At 39.7% G+C, this 16,574-nt stretch overlaps 1 protein-coding gene across 1 annotated transcript in view; it reads left to right on the top strand.

Moving 5' to 3' along the window:
* The first annotated feature begins 6,671 nt into the window (after nucleotides 1-6,671).
* Nucleotides 6,672-16,574, top strand: part of plxnc1 (plexin C1) — a 28,519-nt gene continuing 18,616 nt past the window's right edge. The window contains exons 1-21 of the mRNA XM_073837774.1: nucleotides 6,672-7,601; nucleotides 7,800-7,925; nucleotides 8,085-8,219; nucleotides 8,581-8,681; nucleotides 8,849-8,957; nucleotides 9,040-9,199; nucleotides 9,305-9,416; nucleotides 9,504-9,597; nucleotides 9,761-9,799; nucleotides 10,064-10,197; nucleotides 10,288-10,467; nucleotides 10,960-11,068; nucleotides 11,403-11,573; nucleotides 11,681-11,842; nucleotides 11,961-12,063; nucleotides 12,144-12,245; nucleotides 13,521-13,624; nucleotides 13,719-13,760; nucleotides 13,855-13,979; nucleotides 14,925-15,123; nucleotides 15,214-15,360. Of these exons, the coding sequence (XP_073693875.1) occupies nucleotides 6,705-7,601; nucleotides 7,800-7,925; nucleotides 8,085-8,219; nucleotides 8,581-8,681; nucleotides 8,849-8,957; nucleotides 9,040-9,199; nucleotides 9,305-9,416; nucleotides 9,504-9,597; nucleotides 9,761-9,799; nucleotides 10,064-10,197; nucleotides 10,288-10,467; nucleotides 10,960-11,068; nucleotides 11,403-11,573; nucleotides 11,681-11,842; nucleotides 11,961-12,063; nucleotides 12,144-12,245; nucleotides 13,521-13,624; nucleotides 13,719-13,760; nucleotides 13,855-13,979; nucleotides 14,925-15,123; nucleotides 15,214-15,360 (3,351 nt within the window). The 5' untranslated portion in view covers nucleotides 6,672-6,704. The remainder of the gene's footprint in view (nucleotides 7,602-7,799; nucleotides 7,926-8,084; nucleotides 8,220-8,580; nucleotides 8,682-8,848; nucleotides 8,958-9,039; nucleotides 9,200-9,304; nucleotides 9,417-9,503; nucleotides 9,598-9,760; nucleotides 9,800-10,063; nucleotides 10,198-10,287; nucleotides 10,468-10,959; nucleotides 11,069-11,402; nucleotides 11,574-11,680; nucleotides 11,843-11,960; nucleotides 12,064-12,143; nucleotides 12,246-13,520; nucleotides 13,625-13,718; nucleotides 13,761-13,854; nucleotides 13,980-14,924; nucleotides 15,124-15,213; nucleotides 15,361-16,574) is intronic.

Genomic DNA, 16,574 nt, shown 5'->3' with positions numbered 1-16,574 from the left:
TATACTTACCAAACCTGTTAATAAACTTACCTTTTATCTTATACATTCACCTCCGTCTCTGCCTCCCTCTGTGCTGTGACAGAAGATCAGACCTACAACATAATGGACAACGAGGAAACACCTGCACCAGATCAACTCACCGAACTCATCAAAGCCTTCAAAGCGGCGCTAACACCATCTCCCGCGCCGCCATCTGCCTCAGGAAGTCCCATGGCTTTACCAAACACATATTCGGGTGAAGCGGCTGAGTGTAGCGGTTTCCTACTGCAAGTCCAACTATTCATCAAGATGCAACCACAGCAATTTTCTACGGATGAATCGAAGGTAGCGTTTCTCATTTCCCTACTCACCGGAAAAGCTCTACAATGGGCGAAGTCAATATGGCAAGCTAACACTCCTTTAATTCAGTCTTTTGAGCAATTCACCTGTCATTTCTCTGAGGTTTTCAGTTCAAACACAGATATACTCACCGTTTCTGATCAGCTCTTCCGACTGCAACAAGGTTCTTCTTCCATCCACGAGTACACCCTTCATTTCCGGACGCTGGCGGCGGCTAGTGGCTGGAATGAGACATCGCTGCTGGGTGCCTATCGTCACGGTCTCCACCCGGATATTCGCGCCGCTATGGCCATCTATGATGACAACATCGGGTTGGAGACCTTTCTACAGCGAGCTACGAGGGTATCCCAGCGCCTAGCCGCCTGCCAGCCACCTGAAACCGCTCCTCAGTCCGCTATGGTGGCAGCTTGCTCTCCAGTACCAGAACCCATGCAAATTGATTCAACACGTCTCTCATGGTCAGAACGTCAACGCCGCATCAAGGAAAGACTCTGCTTATACTGTGGACAACCTGGTCATCTTCTACGAACCTGTCCTGTTAGACCCCCACGTCCGGTGGTGAGTACTATTCAATCAGACATTGAAACTGCTCACCTGACTCTTATACCTGTGACACTGCGTACTGCTGAACAAGATCTTTGTGTTTCTGCTCTCCTTGACTCAGGCTCATCGGGAAACTTCATCTCACAAGAATGCATAGATCTCTTACGCTTGCCACGTCACCGCCATAGCCCTGCACTTTCTGTCAAGACCATCCAAGGAAAACCACTCGGACGTGGGCGGATCCGGTATTCTTCACCATACATCACTCTGCAAGTTGGTTTATTTCATCAGGAACAAATCAAGTTTCTGGTACTGGAGAACTCCACGGTTGACATCATTCTGGGACGTCCTTGGCTCCATCGTCATCCAGAACTCCGCTGGGATCCATGTGATATCATCGGGTGGAGTAAACATTGCCTGAAGAACTGTTTTACCCGGTTACCCTCTCCAGCTTCTGCTCCACTGACCGTCGCATCAACCAAGATTGAAAGTCCTGAGACGGACAGTAATGTGGAGATCCCAGCGGAGTATGAGGATTACGAGGACGTCTTCAGCAAGCAAGCTGCCACCCAACTTCCTCCTCACCGGCCATGGGACTGTTCCATCGACCTGCTACCTGGGGCTCAATTACCTAAAGGACGCGTCTACCCTTTGTCCAACCCGGAGCGCCAGGCGATGGAGGAGTACATCCAGGAAGCTTTGAAGCAAGGATTCATTCGATCATCCACCTCACCAGCTGCCTCAAGCTTCTTCTTCGTGGGTAAGAAGGATGGAGGTCTCCGTCCCTGCATTGATTACCGTCAACTTAATGCCAACATCCTCCAACAACCATACCCTCTTCCACTCGTTCCTGCCACCCTCGAGGAACTCCGTGGGGCTCACATCTTCTCCAAGCTGGACCTGCGGAGTGCTTATAACCTCGTTCGTATTCGTGCGGGAGACGAGTGGAAAACAGCATTCATAACACCTGCTGGCCACTACGAATACCTGGTTATGCCCTACGGTTTGTCCATCAGTCCCTCTGTCTTCCAAACGTTTATGAACGAGGTGTTCCGGGAATTTCTACATAAGTTTGTGGTCGTCTATATTGACGACATTCTGATTTATTCCCGGAACCAGGCCGAACATCGCCAGCACGTCCGTCAGGTCCTTCAAGTCTTGCGCCAACATCAGCTGTACCTCAAGCTTGAGAAGTGTGAGTTCCACCAGACTAAGATTCAGTTCCTGGGTTATAACATCAGCCCCGAGGGTGTGCAAATGAACCTGGAAAAGGTGCAGTCCATCCTGAAATGGCCCAAACCCAGTACAGTCAAGGAACTTCAACGCTTCCTGGGGTTTTCCAACTTCTACCGCCGATTCATAAAGGATTACAGTCTCATCACTGCACCCCTGACCTCCCTCCTACGTGGTCGACCCAAACATCTGGTCTGGACCACCTCTGCCCACGAAGCATTCCAGCAACTTAAGAAGATTTTCAGCACTGCTCCTCTCCTACACCATCCTAACCCCGATCTCCCGTTCGTAGTTGAGGTAGATGCATCCGCCATCGGCGTCGGAGCAGTGCTGTCGCAAGCAGCTGGTGAGTCCACTCTCCTCCATCCCTGTGCCTACTATTCCAAGAAACTGTCTCCAGCGGAGCAAAATTACGATGTAGGCAATCGTGAGTTACTTGCCATCAAACTCGCCTTGGAGGAGTGGCGTCATTGGCTGGAAGGGGCTAACCATCCGTTTACCATCATCACGGACCATAAAAACCTTCAATACCTTCGAGAAGCCAAACGACTCAACCCCCGCCAAGCCAGATGGGCATTATTCTTCACACGTTTCCAGTTCAAGATAACCTACCGTCCCGGATCCAAGAACATTCCTGCTGATGCTCTATCCAGACAATTCTCCCACGATGCCGTGGTTGAGCCTGAAAACATCATTCCTTCAGATCTCATCGTTAGCCCCATCCAGTGGGACATTGACACCTGGATCCACGAAGCCACTCTCCAAGAGCCTGCTCCGCCGGAATGTCCAGAAGGTAAAATCTACGTACCCAGCTCCCAGCGTCAACACCTTCTGGACACAGTTCACCAGTCTCCGGGCTCTGGACACCCAGGTAGCAGATGGACCCTCTCGCTCATCCAATCTCGGTACTGGTGGTCCAGTATGACCCGGGATGTCATCAGGTACGTCCAAAGCTGTTCAGTCTGTGCCACCTCTAATACTCCTTGTCATCTGCCCACAGGAAAGCTGGTGCCACTACCCATCCCGCAGAGACCCTGGTCCCATCTCGGGGTTGACTTTGTGACGGACCTCCCAGAATCTGAAGGTAACACCTGCGTGCTGGTTGTAGTGGACCGTTTCTCCAAGGCCTGCAAATTTCTCCCCTTGGCAGGCCTACCTACGGCTATGAACACCGCCGAGTTACTCTTCCAGCACGTATTCCGTCACTTTGGTCTCCCCGAGGAGATTGTGTCGGATCGGGGTCCACAATTCATCTCGCATGTATGGAAATCATTCTTCAGGTCACTTGGTGTTTCTGTTAATCTCTCATCAGGATACCACCCACAGACCAACGGCCAGACTGAGAGGAAGATCCAGGAGCTTGGACGTTACCTCCGGTCATACTGTTCCGCTGACCAAAACAGCTGGAGCAGGTTCCTCCCGTGGGCCGAGTATGCACAGAACTCACTACGCCAAGAGACCACCGGACTAACTCCCTTCCAGTGCATACTCGGTTTTCAGTCGCCGCTGTTTCCCTGGACGGAGGAACCCACGAATGTTCCAGCTGTAGACTACTGGTTCCAAGAGAGCGAGAGAGTGTGGGACTCAGCTCATCAACATCTACAACGAGCCATCCGACGCCACAAGGAATTCGCCGATGTTCGTAGAAGACCCACCCCATTATACCAACCTGGAGACAAGGTGTGGTTGTCTACGAGAGACATCAGGCTGAGGTTACCGTGCAAAAAGCTGAGTCCCCGCTACATCGGTCCATTCGAGGTCCTGAGGCAGATCAACGAAGTGACATATCAGCTTCAGCTCCCACCCAGGTACAGAATCCATCCCACCTTTCATGTAAACCATACTTTCCCTCTGCCACAGATAATCCTGGAGCTGAAGCTGATACCCCTCCTCCGGAGATCCTGGATCAACCTTCCATCTACACCGTGAGTGAGATCCTGGATTCCCGACGTCGGGGCAATCGCCTGGAATATCTGATCGACTGGGAGGGGTACGGACCGGAGGAAAGATCATGGGTGGCCAGAGACGATATCCTCGATCCTCAACTTCTGACGGACTTCCACCAGAGCCACCCAGAACGTCCTGCCCCTCGCGGTCGAGGTCGTCCTCGACGTCGGAGAGGGGCGTCGGGAGCCGCCCCTGGAGGAGGGGGTAATGTCAGAGTTCTACCACAGCAAGATCCACCAACCACGCCCCCTGAAGACACACACACACGTTCACTGTCACCTGATTACTAATTACTCACCTGGATCCAATCAGCTCCCCTATATATACCCGGACAGATTCATTCCTCGTTGTCTGATCTACCGATCACACCCCTGCATGCTCTTCCTGTGGACTCTATGGTTTCCTGGTTCCATAGTTGGAATCACTTACCTGAACGCTGGACATCTCAGATAAGAACTCTTACCTCAATACCTGCTTCAATATACTTACCAAACCTGTTAATAAACTTACCTTTTATCTTATACATTCACCTCCGTCTCTGCCTCCCTCTGTGCTGTGACAGTCATTAATAAGACAAATTATGCATTATTTGAAGTTTAAATTGCGTTTCAGGACTCAAACAACAGAATCAGTAATATTTTTTTCACATTGTATTGTATTGTATTGTATTGTACAATTTGCATTGTATTTTAAGATTGTAGACAACAGGCTTTACTGCAGACTATAGAAATAAAACGAACATATTAAGGAAGGAATTTTATTTCACTATTTAAAATATTTTAAATTTCAATTTAAGGCAAATTGTGACCCTTTTTAAGAGCCGCAGAAGTAAAATGAACAGTATGAGTAGGATTTGACAATGTATGGTAGAATATTAAGGCATAAAATGGCATGGTTTATAATTCAGATACAGCTTCACACAAAACAAAACAAAATATCTTATACAATGGAATTTCAGCCTTTATACCATTAAAAGGGATAAATCGAGTTTATCATTTATTATATTTATTTAAAACATAAATATTACTGTCTTATTTGTTTAGATTTTTAGAAGGCACATTAACTTCTTTCACATTTACAACTCTGTGTTTGCTGCAAAACAACGTAGGTCGATTATTGCAATAATTTGACCATAAAGAGCTGAAAAAATGTGGAAAAGAAAAATTCTCTGTCACAAGGGGGCGCTTTAAGAGCGCTGAAATATTAAGGTTTCCCTAGTAACGGCTGTATACAAATCAGCATTAACGCTGTTTATCAGGCAATAAAAGAAAATGACAACGACATGTTTCTGAGGACAGTCGGTTCCCTTCAGATACATTCATATAAAGACATCAGTGCCGCGTTTTGACTTTGAAACCTACAGCATGCATATTTATTCAATGACATCATTGCCTTTTGAAGTTTAATCCAGCCCTATCGCGATTCTCGTCTTTCCGTCCCCAAATGTACGACCTCCTAAATTATAATTAAGTATTTTCTTATACTATTTAACATATTTGAAACTTTTTATGGCCTTAAATTTGATACAACTAAATTGAGGAGTTTTTAGGACCTGCAGGTGCCCTCTGACAGAAGGGCACTTTCGAGCACCCTCCGCCCCCCCGCACGTGCCTGTACCAACATATATACTTTAACTACTAATATATACATTTAAGGTATTTACCCCTTAAGGGGTAAATAAGGACCAGAAGCGTACATTTTGAAAGGGTAAAGCCCTAGTGGCGGTTTTCATACCTTTTCTGCTGAGGGTGTTTAGAACAATGCTAATCACAAACACTTCAACAACAGAAACTCGGTTCAATATCCAATATAAGTGAACATTAAACACTTTTCTGCTGTACTTAAAAGCACACAACACTTAATTTCAAAATTCATTACCATTTGTAGATATTTAATATCTTAAAATGTCTAAAGTGAATCGTTTACTTAGATATTTAGATCTAACACTGCCAAAACTGCTGTTTTATGAATAAAAGCATCTAACAGATATAAATATAAATATAAATTTTCATAAATAAGTTAACTTTAATGTATTAATGTGGATTTTTAGTGATCTATTTCTGTAGGTTATATGACTATTACACCTGTAGATGGCGACAAGAGACTGTCACCAATGTCAACAGCAATGATATAGGCTTACATATGAACAAATAATGATTATCTATAATTAATTTATGATACCAGTTAAGATAGAAAATAGAAATATATAGATACAAACTTTCAAAGCTCAAATTGCAAATTATATCTAAATGGCAATACTTTCTATTTTAATATATTCTAAATATGAAGCTGTTTGTGTACCACTAGGGTACAGCAGTAGGCTAAGAACTGCAGAACTTCACAAAACTATTAAATAAAAAGTCTGCTGTCAATGCAATTAATTCACAAGAGTACAGACTAGTTCCTGACTCGTTTTTCTTCTGTGTTTGGTCATGAAATGTGTTCCATCAGTAAATGGCATAACTTACAAAACATCTTAATGTCGCAATCAGGGCTACAGATTTGTTGGTGTGTTGCGCGGAAGTCATCTGCATCCTCAGCCGCTGCTTTCACTTCCATCCACTTCACGAGTGGACGCGTCTGAGCGCAGTAGATCGCTGTGGCAAGATCTCTAAACTTCAGCTGCACATCAGATATGCAAGATGAGAGGATACTTACTTGGAATTCTTGTACTTTTGAAATACTGCAGTTGCGGTGATTGGCATGACTTCGATGGAGACATTAAGGACTTTGTAGTTGGTAACAGCAAGTTATTTATTCTTACTGAAGATCGACTTCATCAGATGAGACACGATCTACATGAGGAGAACTGGAAATACATCACTAATGCCACTCACCACAACAGGGTCTTCATTCTGGTGCCATTTGAAGCGAATGGTACCCTGATAGCGTGTGGGACTTTGGATCGATATTGTGAAATTCTTGATTTAAATGACATTACAAACAAAATTTACTACGAAAGAGATGTAACGGTTGGACCGCGACAAAGTGAGAAAGCTTTTGCTGTCATAGCCGGTACAAGTAGCAGTAGGTACCTTTTTGTTGGGAAAATATTTGACGATGCAATTGATAACAGGTATTCTATTGTTACGTTGTGGAACACTTTACAGTCTCAACTAGGTGGGATTTTTTCAAAAATAGCGGACAGTTCATCCCCCTTCATTCAGACCACTGTGAGAGATGTGGAGTTTGTTGACGGATTCCAGAGAGTTTCGCCCTCAGGATCCTACTTATTTCTCAACGCAAAGACTGACAATAGGAGTATAGTCCTGTGGATGAACAACTCTAAAGGAAAAAAGACACAAATCATCAAATCTCTAAGGGCTGCAACAATAAAATGCTGCAGTGATAAAGTTCGTCCAGTGCTCGTCGCCTCCACCGTTATTCCCTCAGTGAACGTCGTTATTTGGGCAGGTGTGTTTAGTGCGCAGAATCAGCAGGATCCAGAGAACAGTGCTTTGGCTCTGTACGACATCAGTAACATTCAAGGCCGAGTGAAGGATTTCTGCCCTAATGGTGAAAATCCATGTGGTTCTGAGGTTGGAAATTGCATTCTTGGGCTTTTTAAAAAAAATAGGAACAGTATTATAAATATATATATTATAGTAAATATATAGGCTATATAAATAGTTTACCTTATTGAGATGTGGATAAGTTTGTAACAGAATATATGATATGACGTAATTGTATTTTTCACTAAAGTTATATAAAGTTTAAGTTTGTTGTTTGTATTTCAGAGTGATAGTGAACTTCAGCCACTCTCTGTAGTGTTCAAGTACAGCTCAATGTCAGCAGTGGCAGCAATGAGGAGTGAATCCTGGATTGTGCTGTTCATAGGAACCAGTGATGGCCAACTCATAAAGGTCTGCTTCCCCTGCTCTATCTCATAGACATAGAGAGTTTCCATTTCTAAATACCTGCCCACCCATTCCAATTAGTCTACACTTATAACTCTAAGCTGTTGTTTAATTCTGCATTTGAATTACTACAGTAATAATTTGTTTTTCTGTTTGTTTTTCTAGCTTGTGTTGGATGAGAAATTCACACCAGGCTGTCCAACAGTGCTGTACAAATCTGATGATGAACGAGCAGTTCTTCCCAGAATGCACTTTGATCCAGTAGATTTCAAACATATCTACATCGCTATGAAGAAACAGGTGAGATTTAAAAATGTGCAATTAACAATAAAAAATATATAGTATATATAATATATACTACTGGTGTAGTTAATGACTTGTTTCTGAATATAAAATTTTAATTTTACAAAAATACTTCTACAGTGTTCTTAAATAAATAAAACATGATACTGCTTTTCAGGAGAAACATGAATGCCGTATACTTTTGTTGATCCAAGACAATGTTTATAATAATAATAATAATAAAAAAAAATCTCCATGCCCCAGAGTTAGAGAACCACTAAACTATGTAGATGTTACTAAATCAGGCAGTATTTCAGATACTTTATGTGTTAGATCAAATTATCATACTTGTTTTTTTCTGCTCATGTTTTTTATGCAGTTAAGAAGAGTGTCTGTGGTTTTGTGTGCTAAATACAAAACTCTGAAAGACTGCAGAGCTGCTCTGGATCCTCTCTGTGGCTGGTGTGTGAACTCACACAGGTCAGTCTGCCTTTATCACATGAGATATTTCACACTCAAGGCTGCATCTACAGCAAATATGCCTAATTGTTGAACAGCATGTTAATTTCTTATCATCTATATGGACATGATGAGCAGTGTGCAAACCGTTCTGTAGTGATATATTGGTTGATGCTGTTTTTATCTAGATGTTCTACTCAAGATGAATGTTTAAATACTTCATGGGTGTCCATCCCAAAAGACTCTCTTCAGAAACAGCTGTTTTCTTTTCAGTTGACAGAGAATTCATCTAGAAAGGTAGACATCAATATCTAAAAGTATTTCCTTGATTATCGTTAAGACAACTCTTAACAACTATTGCTCTCTCTCTTCTACACAGATTACTCTATATCTTTCTTTGAGTCTGGAGAGCACAGGAAATCCTGCCTTCTCATGTGTCTTCACTAAAGATGGTGTAAACCTGTGTGATGGGTCTGATCCGCCTGCAGTTTTCCCAAACTGCTCTTGTAGTTTTTCTGACCAGCGACTATATACTGGAGGTTGGTTCTCCTTCAAAGAAGTTGTATATTTATAAATATACAGTGGATTTATTTAGTCAGAATCTGATTATTTATAATCATAAACGTTTGTGGTAATCTGTTCAGGTTCAAAAGTCTCTGCTATTGTTACTGTTGGGGATCAGAAGATCACAGACATGCTGACGCTGAGAAACTGCTCCAGTATCACAGATAATTCACCAAATGCTTCTTATACACAGTGAGAAATGCACAGTCATTTTAAAAATAGTTTTGAAAGACTTCCTTGAACTTTTTTATTTATATTAAAAATATGAATTAAATACAGGTGTGTGCAGTGTATCTCATCTGGGTGTCAATGGTCCTCTTCCTCCCAGAGTTGTGGCTGGACACAGGGGCCTGGACCTCAGTTAAATATACAGGTCAGAGATGACGTGTAACCTCTATTTGAGTGGTTCAGTATATGTTTATTGAGAAAGCACATGACTTAATATCATATTAATTCATTGTTGATAGCTAAACTATCATTGTTTTGACTGAAGCAAACTCAGGACGTACGTTAACTGCTCTTTCTCTGCTCTTTAGGATGCATGTAAAGATCTGTTCTCTGAGATGGTCTACAAAGTAAGTTTCATGATGATTATGTGCCTTCACAGAATAGGGATATTGTTTTTTCAGTATGTTCCTATTTCAAATGAATATGACTTCACAAAAGGCAGAGGATTTTGTTTCCCTATTTGAGGTCCTTCATTTTAAATTATGTACAGTATATTATTTATTCATATTTACAATATATTTTAACAAAGTGTATTTATGATAATAATAACAACAATACTAATAATGATTATTATTGTTATTTATTGAATTAAATTATATGGTGTATTGTAGGAGCCAAATATGCTCTCTCTAAAACCGAACAAGGCTTCTTTCCATGGGAGAAACAATGTTTTATTAACAGGAAGGAACCTGGAATCTGTTACAAAAATCCGTATTCGAGGAGAAATGGACTGCATTCCTAAAGAGTAAGACTCTGTGTTTGTTCAGTCGTATATAGAAATGTGTGTAGATTCAGATAATTGATACTGTGTATCTGTATGAATGTTTCCCCTCAGATCTCCAGTGTTTGATCGCTCCAGTGACACTTTAAGGTTCCACATTCCTCCCAGTGAAACTAAAGGAACAGTGAAAGTGTGTGTTGTTACTCCTGACGATCGTTGTCATGGTAACAGCACCATCACTTACAGTTCTCAGCCCAGCTGCACTAGAATACAACCCACAGTCACCTGGAACAGGTAAGACCATTTCAGACCAACCGTCAGACACCACATACCATCAACACCATTTTGATTATTGAATCGTATGTCACAATTTATTCATGACATTTGCAAAAATGCTGTTAATGTGGGAAAATAAGATTTGCAAAGTAATGATCTGCAAAGATACTTATAGAACATATGAAAAAGCATCAGCAAAAAAAAAAATGAAAGCAGAAATGAGAATCATTGGGTCATTTCCTCCACATTTTGTCATAGTTCTAGAGGTCTTGCTTAAACTGTTGGAGGTTTAGTAAGAACAACCTGCTTTCTGACAACCAGGATTTTCTTAGGATTTTTGGTGGGTTTCACTTCCATTAGCTGTAGAAATTTATAGTATTGTGTGTCTGTGTGTGCATGCAAAAGCCACATGCAAAAATAAGTGGAAGGAATGCAAATATTAATACATATTTTTTTATTTTTATATCATGTATTACTGGCTAAATTAGTTTTAAATGTCTCTTCATGTAGTGGTGGAAGGAAGATTCATGTTCAGGGCAGCAATATGGAATTAGTGGAGTCTGTTACTTTCGTTCCTTCTAAAAAAGTGCTGGAAACACAATACAGCACAAGCTCAGGGGTAAGACGTGTTTATTACTTCTGAAGTTGCGCTCAGCACTTTATCTCATACATAGAGGTCAGCTATTTATAACTTCCAAATCTTCAAAAATCAATCAACTGACTGACATTTAAACTGTTATTATGCCTAACATATCATTCATTTCTTAATTTAAAACAAAATATTACAGAATTTTAATATTTTCATTTTGATATTGATTGTCAGTTAACATGCAAGTAATCTGCTTGTTTGTGTCAGAATTTTAATATCGACTAATGGTTTCACAGCTTACATGCAGCTTTAAATGTCATTTTACATTTGTATTTGAGTCATATTCAGTAACTCTCTTTCTCAGGATGTGTGGTTTCACTCCAACCCCTATGATGGCATTAGTCAGTTTAGCTTGTTACTGAATGTTGGAAACTCCACTGTGGACTGTGAGAATTATTTCCAATACCAGCCTGATCCAGAATTCACTGGATTCACCACCTTACAGGTGGCCAATGATCTACAGGTGAACATTAAGGTGAGTTTTGTGATATAGTTAGTATAACATTACAGTTAGTGCATTTGTGGCATGCACGCCAGTAAATATTACTGTATTTCAAAAACATCCTTCACACTGTCTCTCAGAAAAACACAGATAGGTTGAATTTGAGTATGAGCGAGGTGAATGTGACAGGTCTACAGGGAGATCAGCAGCATCATTGTGTTTTGGAGAAGATTGAGACCAATGCAATCATCTGTAAGATTAAAGGAGAATCTGGAGTAGTCGTTGCAGTGGACTCACTTATTGTGAGTGTACATTCAGTATTCATGTCTTTATGCTGATTTTCTTAAATAATTATTGCAAATTATCAATGACCTTTATATCTTACATGCAAAATCTCCCTTCTTATACTATAATTTTCAGATAAATGTTGGACAGTTTTCTAAAAACCTTGAGTCTCAGAGTGGTATAATATATTTACTCATCCTTGCCGCATTGATTCTGCTCATAATTCTGGGTGCTGCTGGTAAGTGATTTCAGATTTGCACCACAAATTTTCACAGTGCTCCTGTATGTACTAATGAATGTGTTTGCTCATCTGTCTAGTTGGAGTCATTTTTCACCGTAAGAGCCAGACACAAATGAATGAGAGAATGAACCAGCAACTGGAAATGCTGGAAAGTAACATCAGGAGGGACATACGACAAGGTTGGTCATCTTTGAAATATTGCTCATACTGAAGTTTAGTGTTTTGAACACATAACTAACCCTAAATATTAGACTTTAGTGCGTAACTCCTTACACATATTTGTGGAAAGGACACATATGACGCCTCAATTCAAGCAACTATTGCAGTCATTAAACTGTTAAAGGTGACATATCATGAAAATCTCACCTTTTCATGTGCTATAATCAGGTCCCTAGTGCATCTACCTACCAACTCAGAAAACATACAAAACAACAACCCAGTAATTTTTTTTGGTAAGCTTCTGCAAGCTTGTGAAAAAATAAGTCACTCAGATTTTGCTCTCTCCGTGACCTTGTTATAATGTTACTGCCCCTAATCTGCATGTTTTCTCCATCGGAGTCACTATTTTGTTTTCGCAAGCAACAGCAGTGTACCAGTTCTAACACCATGGCATAAGTTCAAGCAAAGCGTGATAACTCTTCTGTTGTTGGCTGCACAGATGAGCACAGAACACTATTTAGAGTCCCAGCCTCAGAGGAGACAAGAGAGCAGTGGAATTATTGATATATTCACTGTATATTACACTGCTTCCGCACAGATCTAATATTAACATGCTATTTCTTTCCCAGCTATTTACCTTAACAAACATAACCGACTATTTTTATAACTCCATGTGTGTGTTTTTAACATAAACTTGTGTGTATTTGACAGTTTAAGCACAATAGGACATGAAAGAGAACTTAGTTTAGTACTCACATGTCGTGTGACAACCGTTTTCTGTGAGTGTGCTTTGAATGTGTGCGCTCAGAAAACCCTATATTAGAACTTTAAGCTAATATGGTTTGAAATGCATGATTTCAGCGCGTTCAGCATGTTTTTTGGCAGAATATCTGAGGTACGAGCTGTAAAGGTGCAACCCTATTCTGGAAAACCCTATTCCACTCAAAATAGACATTTTTTTAAATAATATAGTAAATGATCTGTTCAGTATTTGAGCTAAAACTTCACAGACGCATCCTGGGGACACCTGAGACTTATATTACGTATTGTAAAAAAGTGCATAATAGCTCTCCATTAAAAAATCCCATAGACACGTCAATTTTTTTTAATTTGAGGTGGTAAGTAACTAGGTTACCACCACTCAGAACAATCTAGCAATCTAGCAGGTTTTGCAGGCGAACACCACTCACATGTGTTGATAAAGACATGAACATGTAGTATCATTCTTAAATGCTCATATGTTGCCATGTTTCATGTATTTCATGTATGATTACATTATGCATTTGTTTTGACAGAGTTTGTTGACTTGCAAACAGAAAAATCTGATTTAATCGATAACGTTGGAGCCATACCTTTTCTGGATTATAAGCACTTTGCCTCAAAAATCTTCTTTCCTGAGGTTCAATATTTTAATCCATTTGAAATTCCTTTTTGTTTTAATTTTTCTAGCATTACTGTATGTGTGTTCAATAAATATTCTATATTTTCTCTAGGCTGGTACTCTCGCAGCAGTCATGATCAGAGACATTGGGCAGGTCAGATGCTGCAGTGTCTTTAATAGTATATGAAATATGTGTCACACTGTACAAAACTAAATGCTTTATCTCTGTCATATTTGTTTATGGTCAGGACTCTGAGCAGACAACTGTTGATGAGAAGTGTCAGGCTTTTGCGGCGCTGATCAGAGATAAGCAGTTTCTCAGTTGTTTCGTGCATGCATTAGAAGAACAGAAAAACTTCAGCATAAAAGACAAGTGAGTCAAAGACATTTACATTTATGCATTTAGCAGACACCGCTATTCAAACGACTTTCAAAAGACGAAGACGATGCTTTGACACTTCTATTCTCACCTCTGTTTGAAGATGACTTGATAAAGCTGGTCTGGTTATTTTGAGGCCTTGGCTTGATGCATGTTGCTTAGATGTGTAAACAGACAATGTTTTGTGGTTTTTTTAGACTAGCACATCCTTCCTTCCTTTTTTAGAATACCCTTAAAATGACCAACACACTAAAACACACATATGTGTTTGATAATGTGCTTAAGAAATCTCATTTTAGCTCTTTCCTTGCAAAAATAATGCATCCAGTGTTTTAACCAGAAGATGATTTATTATTGTCTGATACTTGAAATCAGCAATGCTAAATGTCTAGTACCAAAAACGTTCTTAACTAAAAGTCCTCTATAAATCTGAGAGGAAGCCAGGGAGGAGCAGAAGTTATGATGATAAAAATTGAGCAGGGTTTATTGAATAATCTTAGTTGTGTATATTTCAATGCCCAGGCTTTGTTTGAATATCTCAAAAAACCTTGAAATGGCCTCTTATCTCTTATTCATGAAGACAAATATTGCATAAAACCTCACAATTATTTAGATTTAACAACAATAGCAAGCATTGCTGGGGCGAGAAAATAAGAAGCAAAAAACAAATCTAATAAAAGAAGGCATAAATGAGAAAAATATTTAATGCTTTAGATGATCAATTGCTTGAGAATATAAAACAATTTAATAATAGCAAAACAAAATAAATCAGACAAAGAAAAGAGAACTATAAAAGACTAAAAAAGTGGTTTCTGCTTTTTAAATGTAAATGTGTGAGACATATTCGTAACAGCCTGACCCTTTACATGCTCATCTTTTTTTCTGTTCTTTATATCTTGTATTTTTGTTCCTCTCTTTCTGTTCCTTTCTCTCTCTCAGATGTACAGTGGCATCCCTGTTGACTTTGGCCCTCCATGGAGACCTGCTTTATCTCACAGAGGTAATGGAGGACCTTCTGCAGAGTCTAATGGACCAGTCCAGCAATGCAAATCCCAAGCTTCTCCTGCGGCGCACAGAATCCATAGTGGAGAAGCTTCTGACCAACTGGATGTCTATTTGCCTGTATGGCTTTCTCAGGGTCAGTACATCCATCTATTGTGGATTTGTAAAGCACATATTCTCTTTAACTATCAGTGTGTACTCAAAAATGTGTGTGTTTCCTCCATAGGAATCAGTAGGACAGCCTCTCTTCCTGTTGGTGTCAGCTCTGACTCAGCAAATCTCGAAAGGGCCGGTGGATTCGGTGACAGAGAAAGCTCTTTACACTCTTAATGAGGACTGGCTTCTCTGCCAAGCGCAGGATTTCGAGGCCTTGGTCAGTATTTCCTCTTTTACTGTCTCTTTTATGCAAATGAGGAAGTGTTCGCAAAAATGAACAGCTGTGGAAAGTACTAACTAGCTACTAACACGTTTATGCTTTAATAATTCCCCGTTTTATTCAAAAACACCAAATATTTCCCTTCCCACAAAAACTGTTCAGGTTGGGATGATATTTAAATGTTTTCGAAGTCTCTTAGGCTCACCAAGTCTTTATTTATTTGATCCAAACCACAGTAAAAACAGTAATCTTCTAAAATATTATTACAATTTAAAATAACTGATTTCTATTGTAATATATTTTAAAATTAAAATTTATTTCTGTGATGATATATCTGAATATGTTTGTGGAAACAGTGACTCATTTTTGGAAATCGTGATACAGAAGTCTTTGATGAACTGAGAGTTCAAAGGAGTAGAAGTTTCTTGCTAGCTGTGTATATTTAAACCTTTTTACCTTAAATGCTCATAAGCTTCTGCTTTTCTGTTGCCGTCATGTCCATCCTTAAACCGCAAGAAGGCATTCTGTAACTTCCTTTCAATCGTTGCGAAATGTTTCTTGCACAAGTGCTTCGGGCATCATTTTCTGTTGTGTTGCTTTCTTGCATGTGTACACTACCAGTCAAAAGTTTTTGAACAGTAAGATTTTTAATGTTTTTAAAGAAGGCTTTTCTGATCGCCAAGCCTGCATTTATTTGATCCGAAATACATAAATATTTTTACTATTTAAAATAACTCTTTTCTATTTGAATGTATTTTAAAATGTAATTTATTCCTGTGATTTTAAAGCTGAATTTTTAGCATCATTACTGCAGTCACATGATCCTTCAGAAATCATTCTAATATTCTGATTTAATGTTAAAAAACATTTATTATTATTATTATTATTATTATGTTGTATACAGCTGAGTAGATTTTTTTTAGGTTTCTTTGATGCATAGATAAATGTCGTTATCATCACTTTTGATAAATTTAAAGCATCCTTGCTAAATAAAAGTATTAAATTCTATAATGTCTTTCTCAATTTTTCCCATTTATTTCCCAAAATTTTGAATGGTATAGTAAATATTGATAATAATAACAATAAAAATTGTTTCTTGAACAACAAATCAGCATATTAGGATGATTTCTGGAGGATCATGTGACACTGAAGACTGGAGTAATGATGCTGAAAATGTAGCTTTGATCACAGGAATAAATTACATTTCAAAT

This window comes from Garra rufa, chromosome 4 (genome assembly GCF_049309525.1).
Source record: "Garra rufa chromosome 4, GarRuf1.0, whole genome shotgun sequence".
NCBI lineage: Eukaryota > Metazoa > Chordata > Actinopteri > Cypriniformes > Cyprinidae > Garra > Garra rufa.
The sequence above is the reverse complement of the archived record's forward strand: the minus strand, read 5'-3'. Positions and strand labels throughout refer to the sequence as shown.